This window comes from Ictalurus furcatus, chromosome 14 (assembly GCF_023375685.1).
Source record: "Ictalurus furcatus strain D&B chromosome 14, Billie_1.0, whole genome shotgun sequence".
NCBI classification, from domain to species: domain Eukaryota; kingdom Metazoa; phylum Chordata; class Actinopteri; order Siluriformes; family Ictaluridae; genus Ictalurus; species Ictalurus furcatus.
Window position 1 is genome coordinate 10,993,462 of NC_071268.1, and position 21,665 is coordinate 11,015,126.

At 40.2% G+C, this 21,665-nt stretch overlaps 3 protein-coding genes across 8 annotated transcripts in view; all 3 read left to right on the forward strand.

Moving 5' to 3' along the window:
- Positions 1-21,665, forward strand: part of LOC128618166 (protocadherin gamma-A11-like) — a 96,807-nt gene that overhangs the window by 24,473 nt on the left and 50,669 nt on the right. For 2 of the 6 annotated variants that reach the window (XM_053641640.1, XM_053641646.1), the window contains exon 1: positions 14,513-17,666. The exons of 2 other annotated variants lie outside the window; for them this stretch is intronic. In XM_053641640.1, the coding sequence (XP_053497615.1) occupies positions 15,228-17,666 (2,439 nt within the window). In that variant the 5' untranslated portion in view covers positions 14,513-15,227. Of the gene's footprint in view, positions 1-4,858; positions 7,404-7,438; positions 10,248-14,512; positions 17,667-21,665 lie in introns of those variants that run through there. 2 more of the 6 variants (XM_053641638.1, XM_053641644.1) reach the window with 2 other exon arrangements.
- Positions 1,991-4,718, forward strand: LOC128618170 (protocadherin gamma-A11-like). The gene has a single exon (XM_053641655.1). It carries the CDS (start codon positions 2,006-2,008, stop codon positions 4,451-4,453), a length of 2,448 nt encoding a protein of 815 aa, XP_053497630.1. The 5' UTR covers positions 1,991-2,005; the 3' UTR covers positions 4,454-4,718.
- LOC128618167 (putative protocadherin beta-18) lies at positions 18,455-21,253 on the forward strand. Its single transcript, XM_053641652.1, has one exon. The coding sequence runs from the start codon at positions 18,677-18,679 to the stop codon at positions 21,236-21,238; it is 2,562 nt and encodes an 853-aa protein (XP_053497627.1). The 5' UTR covers positions 18,455-18,676; the 3' UTR covers positions 21,239-21,253.

Below are 21,665 nucleotides of genomic sequence, written 5' to 3' on the forward strand. Positions count from 1 at the left end.
TTTTCGATTCGTGCGCAACCTACTCAATAGTTTTCTCACAGCACATGTGAACCTTAATGACCACAATCCAGTGTTCCTCACGTGATTTTTGAGAAATACCCAAAAGTGTTACGACTTACAGAAACAAGTGAGTGACACGTGATGGTTTCATGAGAGACCGACAGTGCTGGAATTGAATTGAGGAGGTAGGCTGCTGTGCGATTGTACCAGAAGAAAAATGTTCACAAGTAAAACATGATATTATGCAACAATAATCCCCATCAAATTTGCAGTTTTTACTCGATAGAATGCCCTCTAATATTTTGTCGAAGCTGTAGGCTGCGTAAAGTTATTACAGCTAACACGCTGCCCAGACAAATGCCAAAAAATGCAGAGTGTTAAAATCATCTGTTGCGAGGCAAGTTTATTGATTCATAAAAATCCGACATTTTTTTTGCAACATGTCTTTTTTTCTTTTGCGTTAATTTGTGGCTGGTTATCTATATCAACCTAGCTTAAAGTCTAGTCAAGTATGTATAGATGCTAATCAAATTCAATTCATAAGTGCGGGCTTAGTTCAGTGCAATCATGGTGTCTATTTTAGTTTGATACAAATAATGCCAGTGCTGGATTCTAGTCGAATTTCTAGTGCAATTTTCATCGAGGTAATATCACTGAAATTATTACGTGATTATTGGTGCTGTAAAAATGTATTTAAAGGAACAAATTTAAACTATAGTCAAAAAAGTAACATTTCCAGGGGAGCATGTCCCCCAACCCATTATGTCTTTAAATGTCTTTAGATTACAGTGCAAGTCCAGTCAATTTGATATAATAGGCCTACTACTGCACATGGGCAATATATGTGAAGAATAATTGGAAAAGCAACTTCTTTTAGTGTAAAGACGTGGTCACTGGCCTTCTTTATGCCATCTCTGGGAATGATGACCAACATCAGTTATGAAAAATCATTTTTCAACACCGTTTAATAATGTTGAGTGAAAGGTTCACTCATGCCGCTTTGTACTGCTGTCCGTGGTGCCTAAATGTAGACTGAGCTTGGCTCTTAAAAGGCCATGTCGCGTTGTTCGATGTAAAGACATTGAAACTGGACAAAGCTTGTGGATTTAGTTTTGATCGTTTTGAATAACTCTAGTTGAATTATGTTTATCAAAGAAAGAATAGGTTAATCCAAGAGAATGACAACAGGAATCACACTGCTCTTTACATCTTCAAATAGTGAACGTTCCTGAGCTGTTCCGAATTAGTACTGAGATACTATACATAATTAATAATGCCTTACAATTTTCAAAACTGAGAAGTCATGTAGATGAATCAGCTTTTGCTGTGGAGAAATGGAGAAACGTTACGACATAAACGATTAAGGTGACCATCATATCCATACTGTCATTCATATGCTTCAAATGTAAACTGGAGTGGATGATTTGCAAATCTAAGTATAGATTCTAGAAAATAGCCATCTAGAATAGGCCAGACTGGGAACATTAAGAGCTCAGAGCATCCAACACATAAAGAGAATCATTTATTTGGACAGCAATGGAGTACAGACAACTAAACCTGCGCAGAGGGAAAATAGTGCCACTGATCATAGTGATGAACTGAATTCAACTAGTTTGGTTTAGAGTATATTGTAAGCACTACATGTGATTTTAATCCTTATCAGTTTCCTAAATTTCTCTTCCGCTTAAATTCAAATAATTACATTATTAACGTTTAAGCCACAATTACCTCAATTCCATTCTGGGTGCACTATTTCTTTAGGACTCTAAGTGCCGCTGTTGGTCAGGATGTGAAGGGTATAAATGTCCATTTGTAGATCCTCCCCAGTTTTCTGACATCACGTAGACTGCAGAATTTCTCATCATTTCAGAACAAATCTGCGCCATGTAAAAACCTCGGGGAGTGTTGTATACCAATATTTTCAGATATTACATTCCATTTAACTATCATTTAAAACACAATCATATTTTTCTCATCGTCTTGAGTAGATTCTAACGTTTAAAATATGGGCATTCCTTGTTCTCTCAACACCGGGAAAAGCTGCTGGGTTTTGTGTCGTCGACTGGATCTTATCGTTCTCTTTTGCTTTTTTGTGGCCTTTGTGCACGGGCAAGTCCGTTATTCTATCCCCGAGGAGATGAACAAAGGATCAGTGGTGGGAAATATCGTTCAGGATCTCGGTTTGGATGTTAAAAGACTGAAATCTGGCCGAGCGCGGATCTTTACGGAGGACAGTCGTGAGTACATCGGTCTGAATGTGGATAAAGGCACTCTGATAGTGAGAGAGAGGATAGATAGAGAGGAGCTGTGCGCTCAAGTGTCTCCATGCTCTTTACATTTTCAGATTATTCTAGATAATCCAATGGAATTACATAGAATTGATGTAGAAATATTAGACATCAACGATCATGCTCCGGTTTTTGCAAATAAGGAAATCAGTATTGATATAAGTGAGCTAGCACTGCCTGGTGCTCGATTTTCTTTAGACAATGCCCATGACCCCGATGTAGATTTAAATTCACTGCAGACATACACACTTAGTCCAACTGATCATTTTGGATTAAAGGAAGTGACTGGGAATGATGGGATAAAATATGTAGAGATGGTTTTAAAGGCAGCTCTTGACAGAGAACAACAAGAGATACATCGTTTAATTTTAACAGCGTTCGATGGAGGCAGCCCTTCGAAGTCTGGGACGGTCAAAATCGCTGTATCTGTTATGGATGTAAATGACAATGCTCCAGTATTTAGTCAGCCTTTGTACAGAGCGTCTTTGTCAGAAAATTCACCGAAGGGCACGTTTGTTGCACGGGTGTATGCATCCGATAGAGATAAAGGAACAAATTGTGATGTAGTCTATTCTTTTTCCTCCAGTTCTGGAAAAGCACTAGAGTTATTCAGTATTGGTGCTGACACGGGTGATATCACTGTTAATGATGATCTAGATTACGAGAAGACAAAGCAATTTCAATTGACTGTTGAAGCGACAGATAAGGGTGGCTTAAAAGACTCATGCAAAGTGGCTATTGAATTAATCGATGTTAATGACAATGCTCCTGTTATCAGCGTAATTTCTTTCTCTAATCCAGTCGCCGAAGATTCCGCTCCGGAGACAGTGATAGCGATGCTGAATGTGAAAGACGCAGATTCGGGTAAAAACGGACAAGTGAAATGTTCTATTACTCCACATATGCCTTTTAAAATTAAACCATCGACCTTAAATTTTTACAGTTTAGTAACGGAGCAGGTTTTAGATAGAGAAATAACACCTGCATATAATATAACAATTATAGTTAGTGATGAAGGATCTCCATCTTTATCTACAAACAAAACACTGAGGCTTAAAATATCTGATGTGAACGACAACGCCCCTGTTTTCCAGCGTCACTCATACACCGCTTATGTGATGGAAAATAATTCACCTGGAGTGTCTATATTTGCAGTGACAGCAACTGACAGAGACTCTGGTAATAATGCGCGCGTTTCTTATTTTTTAGAAGATCTTTCTGTGAACGGAGTTTCTGCTTCGTCTTATATTTCAGTTAACGCAGACAGCGGAGAGATTCTTGCTATTCGATCTTTTGATTTCGAGCAAACAAAAGAGTTCAATATTCGTGTAAAAGCGCAGGACGGAGGCAACCCGCCTCTCAGTAGCAACGTGAGTGTGAAAATTATTATTCAGGACCAGAATGACAACGCGCCTCAGATTCTGTATCCAGTACAAACTGGTGGCTCTGTGGTGGCTGAAATGGTGCCTCGTTCAGCAGATGTGGGCTATCTTGTCACTAAAGTGGTGGCGGTGGATGTGGACTCTGGACAGAATGCATGGCTCTCATATAAACTGCAGAAAGCGGCAGACAGGGCGCTGTTTGAAGTGGGCTTACAGAATGGAGAAATAAGAACTGTGCGCCAAGTCACCGATAAAGATCCTGTGAAACAGAAGCTCACTGTTGTAGTGGAGGACAACGGACAGCCCTCTCGTTCAGCTACAGTCAATGTTAACGTGGCGGTGGCGGACACTTTCCCTGAACTGCTCTCCGAGTTCACTGACTTTACGCACGACAAGGAATACAACGACAACCTGACATTTTATCTAGTCCTGGCATTGGCTGTAGTTTCTTTTCTCTTCATCGTTTCCATCATAGCTATACTCTCAGTGAAATGCTACAGATGGAGACGTGAGCGGATGTTTTATAAGTCCGGAGCCAATCTGCCAGTTATTCCATATTATCCACCACTTTACGCAGACGTCGGCGGAACAGGAACTTTACAGCATATGTACAATTATGAAGCTTACAGAACCACTGACTCTAGAAAGAGTGATCTGAAATACGCCAGACCTCCTACTGAGAGCATCATTAGTTTGGACAGCAGTGGAACTCAGACTGTTACGCATGCGCAGAAAAAACAACTGGAAAATGACCCTGAAGATCAGGTAAGATGTATGAACTGATAAGCTTTTAGCGCTTAATACAGTGCTTTAGATTGAATCTTTAGCAAATCTTGTATGTTTTGGTTTATTAACTCATCTGTCCATGCTCATCAGTATTTCTTGGCAATGTATTTTATTCTCTTTCAAGTAGCAACACTTTGAGGCGTTCACTAATTAAGGAATACATTAACCTTTTTAAAAACTTTTTTAAAATGGCGATTGCATTGAGTTGTCAACGAAACGTGGATTTAATAGGGAATTGTAATTAAATAATTTTTGCTGTATTTTCGTTGTAATATTTCTTAAGTGCTCAGAGTGACGCTGTTGGTCAGGCTGTGCGGATTTTAAACGCTCATTGAGAGGTCCACACTTATTTGCGACGTCACGCAGACTGCAAAATTTTCCTTCATTTGTAGTTGCGTCAGATGGGTGCAAACAGAACTGCTGTGCTTAGAAGGCATCAGATATTACATCACTGTTCATTTTATTTCACGTTAATGAGTGTTTATCAATGAAGATGGATTACAGCATTTGGGATATGGGTTTCTTTTGTTCTCTCTACGCCTGGAAAAGTGGTTCCTTCACTGGTGTATTTTTGTGGTCCATCCGGTTTCTGGCTATATTTCCCCTTTTTGTGGCCGGTGCGCACGGGCAGGTCCGTTATTCTATTCCAGAAGAAATGAACAAGGGATCGGTGGTGGGAAATATCGTTCAGGATCTCGGTTTGGATGCAAAGAGACTGAAATCTGGCCGAGCGCGGATCTTTACGGAGGACAGTCGTGAGTACATCGGTCTGAATGTGGACAAAGGCACTCTGATAGTGAGAGAGAGGATAGATAGAGAGGAGCTGTGCGCTCAAGTGTCTCCATGCTCTTTACATTTTCAGATTATTCTAGCTAATCCAATGGAGCTTCATCAAATCGATATAGAAATTCTGGATATCAATGATAATGCGCCATTTTTTGCGAGAAGAGAAATAAGTTTTCAAATAAGTGAGATGGCTCTCTCTGGAGCTAAATTTTCTTTAGATAGCGCATATGACCCGGATGTAGGAGTCAATTCTCTTCAGGGATACACACTTCATCCAACAGATCGTTTTGCTTTGAAAGAATTGACTGATAATAATGGTTTAAAACACGTAGAAATGGTGTTGCAGAAATCTTTAGACAGAGAGAATCAAGAAGAGCATACGTTAACTCTAACAGCATTTGATGGCGGTAGCCCACAAAAATCGGGTACTGTGAAGATAATAGTTACAGTTGTTGATGCCAACGATAATGCGCCTGTCTTTAGTTTGCCTTTATATATAGTTACCCTTTCGGAAAATTCACCGAAGGGCACTCATGTGACTACAGTATCTGCTAATGATAAAGACCAAGGAACAAATGGTAAAGTGACTTATTCGTTTTCGCAAAGCACAGGAAAAGACTTGAATCTGTTTCATATTGACTCTGATACCGGTGATATCACTGTTAACGGTGAACTCGACTTCGAAAAAGCAAAACATTTTCAAATAAATGTCGAGGCAACAGACAATGGCGGTTTGACAGATTCTTCTAAAGTGACGATTGAAATAGCTGATGTTAATGACAATGCACCGGTCATAAGCATAGTTTCATTTTCTAATGCAATTCCTGAAGACTCCACACCCGACACGATAATAGCAATGCTGAATGTTAAAGATTTAGATTCTGGGAAAAATGGAAACGTGAAATGCACGACAGCTCAAGATGCGCCATTCAAAATTAATCCTACCTCAACAAATTTCTACAGCTTAGTTACTGCGCAGTATTTAGATCGTGAGAAAATATCTGAATACAATATAACGATCACAGCTGCAGATGAAGGATCTCCATCTTTATCTACAAATACAACACTGAGACTTAAAATATCTGATGTGAACGACAACGCCCCTGTTTTCCAGCGTCACTCATACACCGCTTATGTGATGGAAAATAATTCACCTGGAGTGTCTATATTTGCGGTGACAGCAACTGACAGAGACTCTGGTAATAATGCGCGCATTTCTTATTTTTTAGAAGATCTTTCTGTGAACGGAGTTTCTGCTTCGTCTTATATTTCAGTTAACGCAGACAGCGGAGAGATTCTTGCTATTCGATCTTTTGATTTCGAGCAAACAAAAGAGTTCAATATTCGCGTAAAAGCGCAGGACGGAGGCAACCCGCCTCTCAGTAGCAACGTGAGTGTGAAAATTATTATTCAGGACCAGAATGACAACGCACCTCAGATTCTGTATCCAGTACAAACTGGTGGCTCTATGGTGGCTGAAATGGTGCATCGTTCAGCAGATGTGGGCTATCTTGTCACGAAAGTGGTGGCTGTGGATGTGGACTCTGGACAGAATGCCTGGCTCTCATATAAACTGCAGAAAGCGGCAGACAGGGCGCTGTTTGAAGTGGGCTTACAGAATGGAGAAATAAGGACTGTGCGTCAAGTCACTGATAAAGATCCTGTGAAACAGAAGCTCACTGTTGTAGTGGAGGACAACGGACAGCCCTCTCGTTCAGCTACAGTCAATGTTAACGTGGCGGTGGCGGACACTTTCCCTGAAGTGCTCTCCGAGTTCACTGACTTCACGCACGACAAGGAATACAACGACAACCTGACATTTTATCTAGTCCTGGCACTGGCTGTAGTTTCTTTTCTCTTCATCGTGTCCGTCATAGCTATACTGTCAGTGAAATGCTACAGATGGAGACGTGAGCGGATGTTTTATAAATCCGGTGTCAATCTGCCAGTTATTCCGTATTATCCACCCCTTTACGCAGACATCGGGGGAACAGGAACTTTACAGCATATGTACAATTATGAAGCTTACAGAACCACTGACTCTAGAAAGAGTGATCTGAAATACGCCAGACCTCCTACTGAGAGCATCATTAGTCTGGACAGCAGTGGAACTCAGACTGTTACGCATGCGCAGAAAATTAAATCTAATGACTATGAACAGGTAAGAAACCTCTTACTGCAACATATCTTACCAGGTCTGATTTTCATTTATATTTTCTTGCCATAATGCAATATAATCTAAACCATTCTCTATTTTGGTATGAAAAATTAATCGATTCCCGGTATCTATCTGTCTGTCTGTCTGTCTGTCTGTCTGTGCCTTGGTTATTTGATCAGGTGTAATATTCCTTTAGTTGCTCTAAGTGACGCTGTTGGTCAGGCTGTGTGGATATTCAGCGCCGTATTTAGATCCTCCCCTGTGCTCTGACTGCATGCAGACGGTGGTTTTATTCAGTTGGGACTGTATCTCGATTAATCAAGCAGCGCCAGCCACCTTCTAACACGTACAGGAAATACTTCATATGTTGTTGTTTTTTTTTAAATAAGTCCTTAATGTTTAGTTTGTAATATGGGAGGTGTTTGTTTCTTCGATGCTCGGATAAGATGCTCTACCTTCCGCGATTCGACATGGCTGACAGTGCTTCTGGTTGGATTTGCTTTTGTCGTGGCCGTTGCGCACGGGCAGGTCCGTTATTCTATTCCCGAGGAGATGAACAAGGGATCAGTGGTGGGAAATATCGTTCAGGATCTCGGTTTGGATGTAAAGAGACTGAAATCTGGGCGAGCGCGGATCTTTACGGAGGACAGTCGTGAGTACATCGGTCTGAATGTGGACAAAGGCACTCTGATAGTGAGAGAGAGGATAGATAGAGAGGAGCTGTGCGCTCAAGTGTCCCCATGCTCTTTACATTTTCAGATTATTCTAGATAATCCAATGAAGCTCCATCGAGTTGATGTTGAAATATTGGATATCAATGATCATGCACCTGCTTTCGACAGAAAAGTAATCAGTTTTGAAATAACCGAAACCGTTCCCCCTGGTGCACGATTTTCTTTAGACAGTGCGCATGATCCCGATGTTGGACTGAATGCACTGCAAAGATACACCCTTAATCCATCTGACCACTTCGTTTTGAAAGAATTATCTCGGAGTGATGGTATCAAATATTTTGAGATGGTTTTAAAAACACCTTTAGACAGAGAGCAACAAGATAGTCATAACTTAATTTTGACAGCATTTGATGGTGGATCTCCTCAGAAATCTGGAACAGTTAAGATTACTGTCACTGTTCTTGATGTAAACGACAATTCTCCTGTGTTCAGTCAGCCAATATACCGAGTGTCTTTGTCAGAAAATTCTCCAAAGGACACTGTAGTAGTTACAGTCAGTGCTACTGACAAGGACAAAGGGTCTAATGGCGAGGTTACCTATTCGTTTTCACAAAGCTCCGGACGAGAGGCCATGGATTTGTTTAGTATTGTGTCACATACTGGAGAAATAAAAGTGAAGAGTTTCATAGATTTTGAAAAATCCAAACAGTACGAACTGAATGTCGAGGCAATGGATGAAGGTGGTCTAACAGATACTAGTAAAGTGTTCATTGAAATTACAGATGTTAATGATAATTCCCCTATTATCAGTGTTATTTCATTTTCCAGCCCTATCCCAGAAGATTCTGCCCCGGGGACTGTTATAGCGATGCTAAATATTAAAGATATAGACTCCGGGAAAAACGGACAAATTAAATGCACAGTGAATTCATATCTGCCATTTCGCATCAAAGCCACTTCATCTAATTTCTATAGTTTAATCACCGACCATATTTTAGATCGTGAAATGTTTTCTGAATACAATATAACGATCACAGCTACAGATGAAGGATCTCCATCTTTATCTACAAATAAAACACTGAGGCTTAAAATATCTGATGTGAACGACAACGCCCCTGTTTTCCAGCGTCACTCATACACCGCTTATGTGATGGAAAATAATTCACCTGGAGTGTCTATATTTGCAGTGACAGCAACTGACAGAGACTCTGGTAATAATGCACGCATTTCTTATTTTTTAGAAGATCTTTCTGTGAACGGAGTTTCTGCTTCGTCTTATATTTCAGTTAACGCAGACAGCGGAGAGATTCTTGCTATTCGATCTTTTGATTTCGAGCAAACAAAAGAGTTCAATATTCGCGTAAAAGCGCAGGACGGAGGCAACCCGCCTCTCAGTAGCAACGTGAGTGTGAAAATTATTATTCAGGACCAGAATGACAACGCGCCTCAGATTCTGTATCCAGTACAAACTGGTGGCTCTGTGGTGGCTGAAATGGTGCCTCGTTCAGCAGATGTGGGCTATCTTGTCACGAAAGTGGTGGCTGTGGATGTGGACTCTGGACAGAATGCCTGGCTCTCATATAAACTGCAGAAAGCGGCAGACAGGGCGCTGTTTGAAGTGGGCTTACAGAATGGAGAAATAAGAACTGTGCGCCAAGTCACCGATAAAGATCCTGTGAAACAGAAGCTCACTGTTGTAGTGGAGGACAACGGACAGCCCTCTCGTTCAGCTACAGTCAATGTTAACGTGGCGGTGGCGGACACTTTCCCTGAAGTGCTCTCCGAGTTCACTGACTTTACGCACGACAAGGAATACAACGAAAACCTGACATTTTATCTAGTCCTGGCCTTGGCTGTAGTTTCTTTTCTCTTCATCGTGTCCATCATAGCTATACTGTCAGTGAAATGCTACAGATGGAGACGTCAGCGGATGTTTTATAAATCCGGCGCCAATCTGCCAGTTATTCCGTATTATCCACCCCTTTATGCAGACGTCGGGGGAACGGGAACTTTACAGCATATGTACAATTATGAAGCTTACAGAACCACTGACTCTAGAAAGAGTGATCTGAAATACGCCAGACCTCCTACTGAGAGCATCATTAGCCTGGACAGCAGTGGTACACAGACACTCAAACATGCGCAGAGGGAGAAAACTAATGACTATGATCAGGTGAGAGGTATTATTATAACAGAGCTACATGCAGGTATGCGTTGTATTTCTGCTGCATCGTATTTAAATATAAAATAATTTTTTGAGTTCTTGTAAAATTGTGGTAGAAAAAAACGTACGTTATTTGGCTGATGCTTTAAATTAAGTTTCCTTTAACCGACATTATTCGTTGCATAATTTATCCTGGACATTCAATGACCTTCAGCAATACTACACCGTAAGTAACATTAACAAAGTAACTTTTACTTGTATTAATTGATGTTTTTATAATGGCCAATACAAAGGAGACAAATAAACAATGCCTTCATCACACAATGTTCATATCATTAATAAGTAAAATAAAGCCCTCAATAACTAATATAAACAGACCCCATGAATATATTTGCAGTTCTTAACTGGCAACATGAACTGAGACTGAGGTTTATTTACATCTGGAAACATTTGTTTCAGTATGTTAACAACATTTATTTGATATGTTGTAATTTAATTTTTGCTAATTAAGCTGGACTTGTTTTTTGTTTTTTTTCATAGATTGAATACATATTAGCGAAATGCACCTGCATTTAACACATGTCAGTATGGAAAGTAATATAGAAAGTAATAATTAACTAATATGGAAAGTAATTTTAGTTATGGGAATCATAATGTAAAATTCACAGTATTTTGATCAAAATGCTTTTGATTTCTGTATCTCAATATTTATAGATGCAGAAAATGCCGGGAATGCTAACGTCCCATAAAATGATTGCTGTGCAATTCTGGTCGAGCACTTAAAACAGAGCTGATCTATGGCTAGTAATTCTCTGCAGAACCAAAGGCACCTTCTTTTTGTGAACAGTTCATATACAGCACAATCCTGCATGCAGTTGCCTTTTGATGTTAGGGTGGAAATGGACAGAATGCAATAAAAAAAATCAATCCTATGTTTTGCAAAAAGAAATGTAGTTAACCCTTATAGTTAACCACAGTATAAGTTAGCCAATAAGGCAGATGCTGGCTAAAGGGGAAAAAACTTCCATGATCATCTAGCTACACAATGGAGAACAAAAGAGCACTATAGCATTGTGATGTTTTACAAAGTAAATAGAAAGTTATATTGATTATTACTTTACCGTTAAGTTCAGACCTGCATTGGGGTTTCCGAAATATAGGTAGAGTTAGCCTTAGCTATGCCAACCACTGGGTTTAGATATGACAGCAGTTAAAAATGTTGACAAGCTTTTTCTAGCATGATTGCGATCACATTATCTATCTATCTATCTATCTATCTAAGTCTTTTTATTTGCCTGGCTTTTTGATCAGGTGTAATATTTCATTAATTCTCTAAGTGACGCTGTTGGTTAGGTTGTGCGGATCCTAAACGCCATATTTAGATCCTCCGCTGGGTTCTGACTGCATCCAGACGGTGCTTTTCTTCAATTGGGACTGTTTCTCTATTCATCAAGCAGCGACGGACACATTTTAACACTTCTCGAAAACAGTATATATTTTTATTGAAATAATTCATTAATGGTTTGTTTGTAAAATGGGAGTCCTTTGTTGCCTCGATGCCCGGATAAGTGGTTCTGTCTTCCGCTTTTCGACATGGACGACAATGCATCTGGTTGGATTTGCTTTTGTCATGGCCGTTGCGCACGGGCAGGTCCGTTATTCTATTCCCGAGGAGATGAACAAGGGATCACTGGTGGGAAATATCGTTCAGGATCTCGGTTTGGATGTAAAGAGACTGAAATCTGGCCGAGCGCGAATCTTTACGGAGGACAGTCGTGAGTACATCGGTCTGAATGTGGATAAAGGCACTCTGATAGTGAGAGAGAGGATAGATAGAGAGGAGCTGTGCGCTCAAGTGTCTCCATGCTCTTTACATTTTCAGATTATTCTAGATAATCCAATGGCGTTACATGCACTCGATGTTGAAATATTGGATATTAATGATCATGCCCCTGCTTTTGACAGAAAAGACATTAGTATTGAAATACTGGAATCTGCTGCCCCTGGTTCGCTGTTTTATTTAGACAGTGCGCATGATCCCGATGTTGGGCTGAATTCACTGCAAAGATACACCCTTAATCCCACGGAACATTTTACTTTGAAAGAATTATCTTGGAGTGATGGTGTAAAATATGTTGAGATGGTGTTAAAAACACCGTTAGACAGAGAGCTTCAAGAGGAGCATAAATTAATTTTGACAGCATATGATGGTGGATCTCCTCAGAAATCTGGAACAGTTAAGATTACTGTCACGGTTCTTGATGTAAACGACAATTCTCCTGTGTTCAGTCAGCCAATATACCGAGTGTCTTTGTCAGAAAATATTCCGAAAGATAGTTTAGTAGTTGCGGTAGGTGCTACTGACAATGACAAAGGATCTAATGGTGAGATTACCTATTCCCTTTCACAAAGCACCGGAAAAGAGGCCATGGGTCTATTTATTATTAATTCCTACACTGGAGAAATAAAAGTAAACAGTTCCTTAGATTTTGAAAAATCCAAGCAGTATGAACTGAATGTCAAGGCGATGGATAACGGCGGACAAACTGATACCAGTAAAGTGCTCATTGATATTATTGATGTTAACGACAATTCCCCTGTTATCAGTGTTATTTCATTTTCTAACGCCATTCCTGAAGATTCTGCCCCGGAGACTGTTGTAGCGATGTTGAATATTAAAGACATTGACTCCGGGAAAAATGGACGAATTAAGTGCACAGTGAACTCAGATCTGCCATTTCTCATCAAAGCGACATCCTCTAATTTCTATAGTTTAGTTACTGACCGTATTTTAGATCGTGAAATGTTTTCTGAATACAATATAACGATCACAGCTGCAGATGAAGGATCTCCATCTTTATCTACAAATAAAACACTGAGGCTTACAATATCTGATGTGAACGACAACGCACCTGTTTTCCAGCGTCACTCATACACCGCTTATGTGATGGAAAATAACTCACCTGGAGTGTCTATATTTGCGGTGACAGCAACTGACAGAGACTCTGGTAATAATGCGCGCATTTCTTATTTTTTAGAAGATCTTTCTGTGAACGGAGTTTCTGCTTCGTCTTATATTTCAGTTAACGCAGACAGCGGAGAGATTCTTGCTATTCGATCTTTTGATTTCGAGCAAACAAAAGAGTTCAATATTCGCGTAAAAGCGCAGGACGGAGGCAACCCGCCTCTCAGTAGCAACGTGAGTGTGAAAATTATTATTCAGGACAAGAATGACAACGCGCCTCAGATTCTGTATCCAGTACAAACTGGTGGCTCTGTGGTGGCTGAAATGGTACCTCGTTCAGCAGATGTGGGCTATCTTGTCACGAAAGTGGTGGCTGTGGATGTGGACTCTGGACAGAATGCCTGGCTCTCATATAAACTGCAGAAAACGGCAGACAGGGCGCTGTTTGAAGTGGGCTTACAGAATGGAGAAATAAGGACTGTGCGCCAAGTCACTGATAAAGATGCTGTGAAACAGAAGCTCACTGTTGTAGTGGAGGACAACGGACAGCCCTCTCGTTCAGCTACAGTCAATGTTAACGTGGCGGTGGCGGACACTTTCCCTGAAGTGCTCTCCGAGTTCACTGACTTTACGCACGACAAGGAATACAACGAAAACCTGACATTTTATCTAGTCCTGGCCTTGGCTGTAGTTTCATTTCTCTTCATCGTGTCCGTCATAACTATACTGTCAGTGAAATGCTACAGATGGAGACGTGAGCGGATGTTTTATAAATCCGGCGCCAATCTGCCAGTTATTCCGTATTATCCACCTCTTTACGCAGACGTTGGGGGAACAGGAACTTTACAGCATATGTACAATTATGAAGCTTATAGAACCACTGACTCTAGAAAGAGTGATCTGAAATACGCCAGACCTCCTACTGAGAGCATCATTAGTCTGGACAGCAGTGGAACACAGACACTTACGCATGCTCAGAGGGAGAAAACCTGTGCCGAATATGATGAGGTGAGAGCAAAAAGCATCTATATGAAGGAATAGTCAGTATTTCTGAAACTTGCTCTTTAAATACAAAATACTCTTTCAAGTCTCTTATATGACTGTCGTAGAAAAACGAGTAGTTTTTTTTTTGAATCGATATACATATGTATGTTGTGTTTTAGTTTTGTATATGCAGAAAATATTTATCCGTGTAAATGTCATTTATTAAACGGATCCTCGTGCGATTTTAGAAAAGGCGATAACGTTAGAGATGCACTATAGCTAAGAATTCAGAGTTCAGGACTCGTCAAACTCAACACCTTCTGTTTGTGACCAGTTCATTAAGTGTATTAAAAAAACATGGACTAGTCAGTGAGCAAATGAAGAAGCAGAACTATGTTGATTAATACGATTCTATCCAGGATGTTTGAAACCTATGACTTGGGATATTTTTAATGTCTTTAAAGATTTCATATAAATAAATTTTTTCATACAATTCATCTTAGACATTGGCACCTCTAGCTGTCTTTCAAAAGATGTCTTCGCCTTTCAAAATATAAAAAACCGTATTTTTAAATACATTTTTCAGTTGCAGTACTTTGTAGTGTTTTGATAGATTTATAGGTGGGGTAAGTTGGGTGAAAATAGATTTTGCTCTGTTTTGTCAGTTTGTACTATCCAGTGCAAAAAATTGCAACGAGTTTACAATTTTAAATATGTTTTTGCAGTTCTGAAAACTGATTACCTATGTCTGTCTGTCTGTCTCTCTGTCTGTCTTTACCTGACTTTCGTTACCAGTTGTAGTATTACTCGGATGCTCTGAGTGACGCTGTTGGTCAGGGTTACAGCTTTATATGCTTGTTTTTAGATCCTCCCCTGTATTCTGACTGCATTCTGCTTTGCTTTTTTTTTCACTTGCGACTGTCTTTGGATTAAAGAAGCATCACGGATGTATTAGCCTTCAGCACTTTGTGAGATAGTTTTTTTTCAGTTGAAACCACTTTGAAGGTTATCAATCGTGTGTAGCTTACAGTGTTTATAATATGGGAGTCATTTGTTCCCTCGATGCCCGGATAAGTGGCTCTACTGCGCGCGTTTCGACATGGCTGACAATGCTTCTGGTCGGATTTGCTTTTGTCTTGGCCGTTGCGCACGGGCAGGTCCGTTATTCTATTCCCGAGGAGATGAATAAGGGATCAGTGGTGGGAAATATCGTTCAGGATCTCGGTTTGGATGTAAAGAGACTGAAATCTGGCCGAGCGCGGATCTTTACGGAGGACAGTCGTGAGTACATCGGTCTGAATGTGGATAAAGGCACTCTGATAGTGAGAGAGAGGATAGATAGAGAGGAGCTGTGCGCTCAAGTGTCTCCATGCTCTTTACATTTTCAGATTATTCTAGATAATCCAATGGCGTTGCATGCACTTGATGTTGAAATATTGGATATTAATGACCATGCCCCTGCTTTTGACAGAAAAGAAATCAGTATTGAAATACTGGAATCTGCTGCCCCTGGTTCGCTGTTTTCTTTAGACAATGCGCATGATCCCGATGTTGGGTTGAATGCACTGCAAAGATACACCCTTAATCCCACGGAACATTTTACTTTGAAAGAATTATCTTGGAGTGATGGTGTAAAATATGTTGAGATGGCGTTAAAAACACCGTTAGACAGAGAGCTTCAAGAGGAGCATCAGTTAATTTTGACAGCATTTGATGGAGGATCTCCTCAGAAATCTGGAACAGTTACGATAACTGTCACTGTTCTTGATGTAAACGACAATTCTCCTGTGTTCAGTCAGCCAATATACCGAGCGTCTTTGTCAGAAAATATTCCGAAAGATAGTTTAGTAGTGAAAGTCAATGCTACTGATAAGGACAAAGGATCTTATAGTGAGGTTACCTATTCATTTTCACAAAGCACCGGAAAAGAGGCCATGGGTCTATTTATTATTAATTCCTATACTGGAGAAATAAAAGTAAACAGTTCCTTGGATTATGAAAAATCTAAACAGTATGAACTGAATGTTAAGGCGATGGATAACGGCGGACAAACTGATACCAGTAAAGTGCTCATTGATATTACTGATGTTAACGACAATTCCCCTGTTATCAGTGTCATTTCATTTTCTAACTCGATTCCTGAAGATTCTGCCCCGGAGACTGTTGTAGCGATGTTGAATATTAAAGACATTGACTCCGGGAAAAACGGCCAAATTAAATGCACAGTGAATTCAGATCTGCCATTTCGCATCAAATCGACATCCTCTAATTTCTATAGTTTAGTTACTGACCGTATTTTAGATCGTGAAATGTTTTCTGAATACAATATAACGATCACAGCTACAGATGAAGGATCTCCATCTTTATCTACAAATAAAACACTGAGGCTTAAAATATCTGATGTGAACGACAACGCCCCTGTTTTCCAGCGTCACTCATACACCGCTTATGTGATGGAAAATAATTCACCTGGAGTGTCTATATTTGCGGTGACAGCAACTGACAGAGACTCTGGTAATAATGCGCGCATTTCTTATTTTTTAGAAGATCTTTCTGTGAACGGAGTTTCTGCTTCGTCTTATATTTCAGTTAACGCAGACAGCGGAGAGATTCTTGCTATTCGATCTTTTGATTTCGAGCAAACAAAAGAGTTCAATATTCGCGTAAAAGCGCAGGACGGAGGCAACCCGCCTCTCAGTAGCAACGTGAGTGTGAAAATTATTATTCAGGACCAGAATGACAACGCGCCTCAGATTCTGTATCCAGTACAAACTGGTGGCTCTGTGGTGGCTGAAATGGTGCCTCGTTCAGCAGATGTGGGCTATCTTGTCACGAAAGTGGTGGCTGTGGATGTGGACTCTGGACAGAATGCCTGGCTCTCATATAAACTGCAGAAAGCGGCAGACAGGGCGCTGTTTGAAGTGAGCTTACAGAATGGAGAAATAAGAACTGTGCGCCAAGTCACCGATAAAGATGCTGTGAAACAGAAGCTCACTGTTGTAGTGGAGGACAACGGACAGCCCTCTCGTTCAGCTACAGTCAATGTTAACGTGGCGGTGGCGGACACTTTCCCTGAAGTGCTCTCCGAGTTCACTGACTTTACGCACGACAAGGAATACAACGAAAACCTGACATTTTATCTAGTCCTGGCCTTGACTGTAGTTTCATTTCTCTTCATCGTGTCCATCATAGCTATACTGTCAGTGAAATGCTACAGATGGAGACGTGAGCGGATGTTTTATAAATCCGGTGCCAATCTGCCAGTTATTCCGTATTATCCACCACTTTACGCAGACGTCGGGGGAACAGGAACTTTACAGCATATGTACAATTATGAAGCTTACAGAACCACTGACTCTAGAAAGAGTGATCTGAAATACGCCAGACCTCCTACTGAGAGCATCATTAGTCTGGACAGCAGTGGTACACAGACACTTATGCATGATCAGAGGGAAAAAACCTGTGCCGAATATGAAGAGGTGAGAGCTAAAAACATCTACAGTGTATGAAGGAATATTTAGTATTTACTATACTTGCTCTTTAAATACAAAATACTCTTTCAAGTTTCTTATGTGAGGGTGGTAGAAAAAAAACGAGTATTTTTATTTATTTATTTTGTATCAATATACAGTATTTTGTGTTTTTATTTTGTATATGCAGAAAATATTTATGCGTGTTAATGTCATTTAAACGGATGCTCGTGCGATTTTAGATAAGGCTATAATGTTAGAGATGCACTATAGTTAAGAATTCTATTCAGAGTTCAGGACTCGTCAAACTCAGCACCTTCTGATTGTGGAACAAAAAAACAACAACAACATGGACTAGTCAGTGAGCAAATGTAGAAGTAGAGCTATGGTGATTAATACGATTCTATCCAGGATGTTTGAAATCTATCACTTTAGATATTTTTAATGTCTTTAAAGATGTCAAATAAATACATGGCTTCATACAATTCATCATACAGATTGGCACCTACAGCTCTCTTTCAAAAGATGTCTTTCCCTTTCAAAATATAAAATACCGTATTTTTAAATACATTTTTCAGTTGCAGTACTTTGTAGTGTTTTGATAGATTTATAGGTGGGGTAAGTTGCGTGAAAATAGATTTTGCTCTGTTTTGTCAGTTTGTACTATCCAGTTCAAAAAATTGCAACGAGTTTACAATTTTAAATATGTTTTTGCAGTTCTGAAAACTGATTACCTATGTCTGTCTGTCTGTCTCTCTGTCTGTCTTTACCTGACTTTCGTTACTAGTTGTAGTATTACTCTGATGCTCCGAGTGACGCTGTTGGTCAGGGTTACAGCTTTATATGCTTGTTTTTAGATCCTCCCCTGTATTCTGCTTTGCTTTTTTCACTTGGGCTGTCTTTGGATTAAAGAAGCATCACGGATGTATTAGCCTTCAGCACTTTGCGAGATTGTTTTTTTTTTCAGTTGAAACCACTTTGAAGGTTATCAATCGTGTGTAGCTTACAGTGTTTATAATATGGGAGTCCTTTGTTCCCTCGATGCCCGGTTAAGTGGCTCTACTGCGCGCGTTTCGACATGGCTGACAATGCTTCTGGTTGGATTTGCTTTTGTCATGGCCGTTGCGCACGGGCAGGTCCGTTATTCTATTCCCGAGGAGATGAATAAGGGATCAGTGGTGGGAAATATCGTTCAGGATCTCGGTTTGGATGTAAAGAGACTGAAATCTGGCCGAGCGCGGATCTTTACGGAGGACAGTCGTGAGTACATCGGTCTGAATGTGGATAAAGGCACTCTGATAGTGAGAGAGAGGATAGATAGAGAGGAGCTGTGCGCTCAAGTGTCTCCATGCTCTTTACATTTTCAAATTATTTTAGATAATCCAGTGGAGCTACATCGAATTGATTTTGAAATACTGGATATTAATGACCATGCCCCTGCTTTTGACAGAAAAGAAATCAGTATTGAAATCCCGGAAACTGCAGCCCCCGGTTCGCGGTTTTCTTTAGACAGTGCGCATGATCCCGATGTTGGTAGTAATGCACCGCAGAGATACACACTTAATCCCACGGAATATTTCACTTTGAAAGAAATATCTCGTAACGACGGTACCAAATATTTTGAGCTATTATTAAAATTACATTTAGACAGAGAGCGACAGGAAGAGCATCAATTAATTTTGACAGCATTTGATGGTGGATCTCCTCAGAAATCTGGAACAGTTAAGATAACTGTCACTGTTCTTGATACAAACGACAATTCTCCGGTGTTCAGTCAGCCAATATACCGAGCATCTTTGTCAGAAAATGCCTTTAAGGATAGTTTAGTAGTGACAGTCAGTGCAACTGACATGGACAAAGGGTCTAATAGCGAGGTTACCTATTCATTTTCACAAAGCTCCGGAAAAGAGGCCATGGAATTATTTAATGTTGATTCGGACACTGGAGAAATAAAGGTGAAAGGTTTCTTAGATTTTGAAAAATCCAAGCAGTATGAATTGAATGTAGAGGCAATTGACAAGGGAGGATTAATTGATACTAGTAAGGTGCTGATTGAAATTCTTGATGTTAATGATAATTACCCTGTTATCAGTGTTATCTCATTTTCTAACCCAATCCCAGAAGATTCTGCCCTTGGGACTGTTATAGCAATACTAAATATTAAAGATATAGACTCCGGGAAAAACGGTCAAATTAAATGCACAGTGAATTCAGATCTGCCATTTCGCATCAAAGCGACATCCTCTAATTTCTTTAGTTTAATTACAGGCCTTGTGTTAGATCGTGAAATGTTTTCTGAATACAATATAACGATCACAGGTACAGATGAAGGCTCTCCATCTTTATCTTCAAATACAACACTGAGGCTTAAAATATCTGATGTGAACGACAACGCCCCTGTTTTCCAGCGTCACTCATACACCGCTTATGTGATGGAAAATAATTCACCTGGAGTGTCTATATTTGCGGTGACAGCAACTGACAGAGACTCTGGTAATAATGCGCGCATTTCTTATTTTTTAGAAGATCTTTCTGTGAACGGAGTTTCTGCTTCGTCTTATATTTCAGTTAACGCAGACAGCGGAGAGATTCTTGCTATTCGATCTTTTGATTTCGAGCAAACAAAAGAGTTCAATATTCGCGTAAAAGCGCAGGACGGAGGCAACCCGCCTCTCAGTAGCAACGTGAGTGTGAAAATTATTATTCAGGACCAGAATGACAACGCGCCTCAGATTCTGTATCCAGTACAAACTGGTGGCTCTGTGGTGGCTGAAATGGTGCCTCGTTCAGCAGATGTGGGCTATCTTGTCACGAAAGTGGTGGCTGTGGATGTGGACTCTGGACAGAATGCCTGGCTCTCATATAAACTGCAGAAAGCGGCAGACAGGGCGCTGTTTGAAGTGGGCTTACAGAATGGAGAAATAAGAACTGTGCGCCAAGTCACCGATAAAGATCCTGTGAAACAGAAGCTCACTGTTGTAGTGGAGGACAACGGACAGCCCTCTCGTTCAGCTACAGTCAATGTTAACGTGGCGGTGGCGGACACTTTCCCTGAAGTGCTCTCCGAGTTCACGGACTTTACGCACGACAAGGAATACAACGAAAACCTGACATTTTATCTAGTCCTGGCCTTGGCTGTAGTTTCCTTTCTCTTCATCGTGTCCATCATAGCTATACTGTCAGTGAAATGCTACAGATGGAGACGTGAGCGGATGTTTTATAAATCCGGTGCCAATCTGCCAGTTATTCCATATTATCCACCTCTTTACGCAGACGTCGGGGGAACAGGAACTTTACAGCATATGTACAATTATGAAGCTTACAGAACCACTGACTCTAGAAAGAGTGATCTGAAATACGCCAGACCTCCTACTGAGAGCATCATTAGTCTGGACAGCAGTGGGACACAGACACTTAAACATGCGCAGAGGGGGCAAGTTGGTGATCACTTTGATCAGGTGAGAGCCACAATAAAAACCGGTCTACACGCAGAGATACGGGCAGCTTTCTGCTATCTGAAATTTAAATACATATTTCAAATACAAAATACAATTTTGCTGTCTCATATTGCTGTCTCATAAGAAGTAGGTAAATAATTTGTAAGAAGATACGCTTTTGTTTGTGTTTAATTTCTATAAAGACAATTTTGTGTTGCATTTTAGTATTATCAAAATTTACTCATTACTTTTTGTGGTGACATCATGTCAACAAATTTTGTAAACTAATACCCTTTTGCTATTCTAGCGTGCCAGATATGCTTTACGATGCAACAGCAAATAGGGTAATTATTAAATGCAGCAGCTTCTGTTCGTGCCAGTGCGGCAGTGTTATACTTGATTGAAAGCCAAAATTGTTGACTCAAAAACTCTAAATGTTTCAACGATGTAGATGTAGATGCGGTTTAAAGTATTTTACATTTTCAATTTTGTCTCTTATTATTGACAATACTGTTAGAACCAATTGCTCGTTGACCGTTTTTTTATATATATAGAAAGACAGACAGACAGA